Source organism: Gallinula chloropus, assembly GCF_964237585.1.
Source record: "Gallinula chloropus genome assembly, chromosome: 29".
Classification (NCBI taxonomy): Eukaryota; Metazoa; Chordata; class Aves; order Gruiformes; family Rallidae; genus Gallinula; species Gallinula chloropus.
The window spans coordinates 5,187,656-5,192,390 of NC_140114.1; the positions used below are offsets into that span (position 1 = coordinate 5,187,656).

The following is a 4,735-nucleotide window of genomic DNA, read 5'->3' on the forward strand; positions in this document are numbered from 1 at the left end:
GCCACCTGCAAAAGCCTGGGAAGTTGGCATTGATATACCCCACAAGGCTTCTGGATGGGTGGGGTCCTGCTATATCTCCCCTTAGGCAGAGCCCAAGGTGGTTCTTTCCAAGACCAGGAGGAGCAGGGGGTGAGAACATGAGGCTCAGCATAAACAGACATGCACTACAAGGTAGCCCGTGTTGGCCTGCTTGGCTGATCCTGACCCACAAGCTCACAGGCTCAACAGAAAACCTAAGGCAGAGATCCAGGCTCCAGCATTTCATTAAATTAGTGTCTGCTCTTGTTATTATCTATCACATCCTTGAATCCCTATTGCTGTGATCTTGATAGAGGAACCACAAGTCAGCTGAGCCATCTGCACGAACCCCTGACACATCAGAGTTTCACTGCAAAGAGACTTTGAGAAAACCTGGAGTGTGACAAACACAAACCTCAAGATGTTTTGCAATGAGAAGGGATCTTCTCCTTCTGATCTTGTGATGTTCTGCACCAGGGGCAGAACCACCCCATTGTCCTGGTTTGGGCTGGGGTGGAATTAATTTCCACCATAACATCCCGTATGGGTCTGTGGTTTGGATTTGTGACCAAACCAGGGCTGGTAACACACTGGTTGGGTATTGCTTAGCAGTGTTTGCACAGCATGAGGGCCTGATTGCTAATTCTGCCTCACCAGCAAGTAGCCTGGGAGAGCAGGAGCTGTTCTGAGGGGACTCTACCACGAGAGCTCACCCACACTGCAACTGCTCAAAGGCATCTTCCATACTCTGTGACTTCATGAGGGAGTGAGCACTGTGTGGCACTGAGCTGTCTGGCAGATAAAATCACAATAGGCACAAATCAAGGCAGGCTCAGGCGTGGCTGGTTGAGGAGCAGCCTCAAGGAAAAGGCACTGGGTGTTAGGAGGGATCCCAAAGCAGCCCATGGTGCTGAACAGGAATCTGGCCATGAGCACACTGGGCTGCATGGGGAAGAGCATGGCCACTCAGACAAGGACACTTCTTGTCCATCTTGACTCAGCACTGGTGTGGACATCTCTGGAGCAGTGAGTCCCAGTGTGGGGCTCCCCAGCCTGGAGGAATATGGAGGACTTCTCACATGGGAAGATAACCTCTGCTGGGGAAGTCTTAGGGGGAAAAATCCACCTGGACGGTGTCCTGTACAGTCTGCTCTGGATGACCCTGCTCAGGCAGGGGCTTGGACAAGATGATCTCCAGAGGTCCCTTCCAATCCTGATCACTCTGTGATTCCAGGATTCCATGATTTGATGTGAAGAGGCTGAGACCTGAGTTTCTTTAGTCTGGAGAAGTGGAGGCTGAGGAATCCGCAGGAGTAGCTCCAAAGAGTTTAAATATTCATTTCAGTGATGAAGGCATTCTTTGAGGTATGAGAAAAGAGCATGAGAAAAGAAATCCATCATAAACTACAGCTCTGGACGACACAGTGGATGTGAGGATAGAGAAATGTGACTTTGCCCTCAGTGCTGTGGGTCAAAAAGTCAGTTGGAGCAAGTGTGGATGAGCTGGTGGGTTTGTGTTTGTGGGAACAGCTGGTGAGGACGAAGAGACAGCAGTACAGGCAGGGACATCGTGGGGTGGGAGCAAGGTGGGGAATATAGTTGGATGCCTGCAACCTACGAGGAAACTGGCACAGGCATGAGGCAGTGTGGGATGGGCTGTGGTGCAGATGGCCAAGGGTGCCAGCCAGGATGAAAGGGCCTTATATTAACAAGGTCTTTGCCCCCTTGGGTATTGCTGATGTCCCTGCCACAGAGGCCTCAGGGAAGACACATTGTCCTCATGGCCATGGAGCATGGTTGCCCCCTTGCACCCATCCCAAAGGAGGTCACCATGTGTCACACCGCTGTCCTTCCCCTTGTGTTTTCTCCTCACATCCCAAGGAAGAGCCCTGAGACACAGCTGAGGGTCAGGATCTCCCTGCCCAGGGCTGGGGGTCAGCACTTGGCATTTCTGCTTCATCAGACCAAGCCAGGGTGTCCTCAGCATCAGAGCTGCCTGTGCTTTGCCTGTGTTTGTCCTCATGGCCTCCAGTTGTCTGCTCTAACGAGCCCATGGGGAGGCTTTGTCAGGAATGGCTCCCAGTGGGGCCTGTTAGTGCTTCAAGGTACTTTGGGCATTACTCCTGACTTGAACTTCTGGAGAGGTTTCTTCCTCTTTGTACCTTGAGGTCTGTGGACTCAGAAGAAAAGAAACCATGGGGCTCATTAACAACCACAAAGCCCTTTCAAGCATGGCTCTTAAACTCATTTTAATTAAAAAAAAAAAAAAAAAGACCTGTATAACTAATTGGAGAGGTTTTATTTGAGTGATGAAAATTTCAAAGGAGTTTCACAGTGCAGGATTTTTTCAAAGGAAAAAATGTTTCTGTCATGCAGAAAGTTCAGCAGCATGCTGCAATGGGGGCTGGTCCAGAGGTCTCCTAAGGAGATCTGGATAGGCAGGAAAAGCAGTCTCTGTGGTGCAACCCTGCATGCAGAACCTTGCTCTTGCCCAAGCCCAGCCGTTCCCTCACTGGCCTCCTGGGACTCCCAAAACTTTTCCTGGCATCATCTGTGCTCACAGGCACAGACAGATTTCTCTGACAACAAACAGCAGTTCAACAGGATCCAGTTTAATACCCATGAAATCTCTCTCCTCAGCAGCTGCTGTGTGTGAAGGGAGTCAGCAGCGTGTGAAGGGGGTCAGCTTTCAGAGGAGATTCTCTCCCAGAACAGTTTTATTCAGATACATAGAAAGGTCACTTATCAACACACTGACCTCCTGACAGAACAGTTCATTACATTGCTTAAAGATAGGATGTTTTCCAACTGTCTGAAGATCAAAGCAGACACCAGAGTGCTGAGCAGCAGCACCTGAATGACAAATGAGCAAGCAGAAGTGGAAACATCTGAGCAAAGTGAAGTGCACATGTTCAGCTACTCTGCTGAAAAGATGTCCTAGACATGGCTGTATCATCAGGAGAGGTTGAAACACCTGAACAATGAGGGAGATGGAAGAGACAGACTGGGGTACAGGTACAGGGGCAGGCAAATATTTCTTCCCCTGCCATGTGTACACTTCCTGGAAATTCCGCTTCTTCTATGGTGGGAAATCATCACCATTTCAGACCAGTAATCGAGTCATTCAGCTGATGAAAAGGTGGATGTAATTTTAAAAAAATAAAACAAAACATAAAAGACAACAAGAGAAATAGAAAGAAATATTCTGGCCCTTTGAAGATAAACACAATGCAAGGAGAGTACAGCTTGTCACTACGCAATGTCTGGCTCACAGGACATCAGGACATACTGCATTAGGAATGGGACGAATGTGGAACATGTTAGAGCTTAGAAAAATTAGAATGAGAAAAAACAAACAAACAAAGCAAAAATACTTCTGAATACAGACTGGTCCTAACATGAGTTACATGGTCAGCAATAGGCAGAAGAAGATGAGCAGTTCACTGCTGCCTAGTCATCAGTTTCCACATGGCATCCTTGAGCTCCTGGTTCCTCATGCTGTAGATGAGGGGGTTCACTGCTGGTGGAACCACCGAGTAAAGAAATGACACTAGAACATCCAGAAATGGGGAGGAGATGGAGGGGGTCTTCAGGTAGGCAACCATGCCAGTGCTGACGAACAGGGAGACCACGGCCAGGTGAGGGAGGCAGGTGGAAAAGGCTTTGTGCCGTCCCTGCTGCGAGGGGATCTTCAGCACAGCCCTGAAGATCTGCACATAGGACACCACAATGAACACAAAACACCCAAAATTTAAACAGGCACTGACTACAATGAGTCCAGTTTCCCTGAGGTAGGCATCTGAGCAGGAGAGCTTGAGGATCTGGGGGATTTCACAGAAGAACTGGTCCACAGCATTGCCATGGCACAGTGTGACTGAAAATGTATTGGCTGTGTGCAGCACAGAATAGAGAAACCCACTGCCCCAGGCAGCTGCTGCCATGTGGACACAAGCTCTGCTGCCCAGGAGGGTCCCGTAGTGCAGGGGGTGGCAGATGGCAACGTAGCGGTCATAGGCCATGACAGCGAGAAGAGACAACTCTGCACCAGCCAAGAAGAAAACCAGAAAGACCTGTGAAGCACATCCCAAGAATGAGATTGCCCTGGTGTCCCACAAGGAATTGGCCATGGATTTTGGTAGAATTGTTGACATGCATCCCATGTCGAGGAGTGAGAGATTGAGGAGGAAGAAGTACATGGGGGTGTGGAGGTGGTGGTCACAGGCTATGGTGATGATGATGAGCCCATTGCCCAGGAGAGCAGCCAGGTAGATGCCCATGAAGAGCCAGAAGTGCAGGAGCTGCAGCTCCCGTGTGTCTGCAAAGGCCATGAGGAGGAACTGGCTGATGGAGCTGCTGTTGCACATCTGCTGCTGTCAAGTGTGGACACCTGTCCAAGGAGGGAAAGGCAGTGAGAAATTAGGAAATGCTTCTTTGAGGAAACCCCCTTCTACTTCTCATGGAATGCCCTCATCATATCAGCACTGCGGGGCTGTCAGGGACGTACCAAATCCCCACTGCCAGGGCACTGCTGGGAGCAGCTCCTTCTCCCTACCTGACAACGTCTCTGATGCCTGGAGCTGTCCCTGCAGCTGCTTCTCATTGCCCATGTTACCTCCTGCTCTGTGCTCACAGACCTCATCCAACCTGCCCTGTGCTCTGCTCCGCTTTGTAGACCCCTCCCGGCATCAGGACACTGCCCTGTGAACCTCTGTGTGTG

General features: G+C 50.1%; 1 protein-coding gene across 1 annotated transcript; it reads right to left on the reverse strand.

The window, feature by feature from the left end:
- Window positions 1-3,458: 3,458 nt before the first annotated feature.
- LOC311202192 (olfactory receptor 14A16-like) lies at window positions 3,459-4,382 on the reverse strand (the record flags this gene model as incomplete). Its single annotated transcript, XM_084276729.1, has 1 exon — window positions 3,459-4,382. The coding sequence occupies one exon, from the start codon at window positions 4,380-4,382 to the stop codon at window positions 3,459-3,461; it is 924 nt and encodes a 307-aa protein (XP_084132855.1).
- Between the last annotated feature and the right edge of the window lie 353 nt (window positions 4,383-4,735).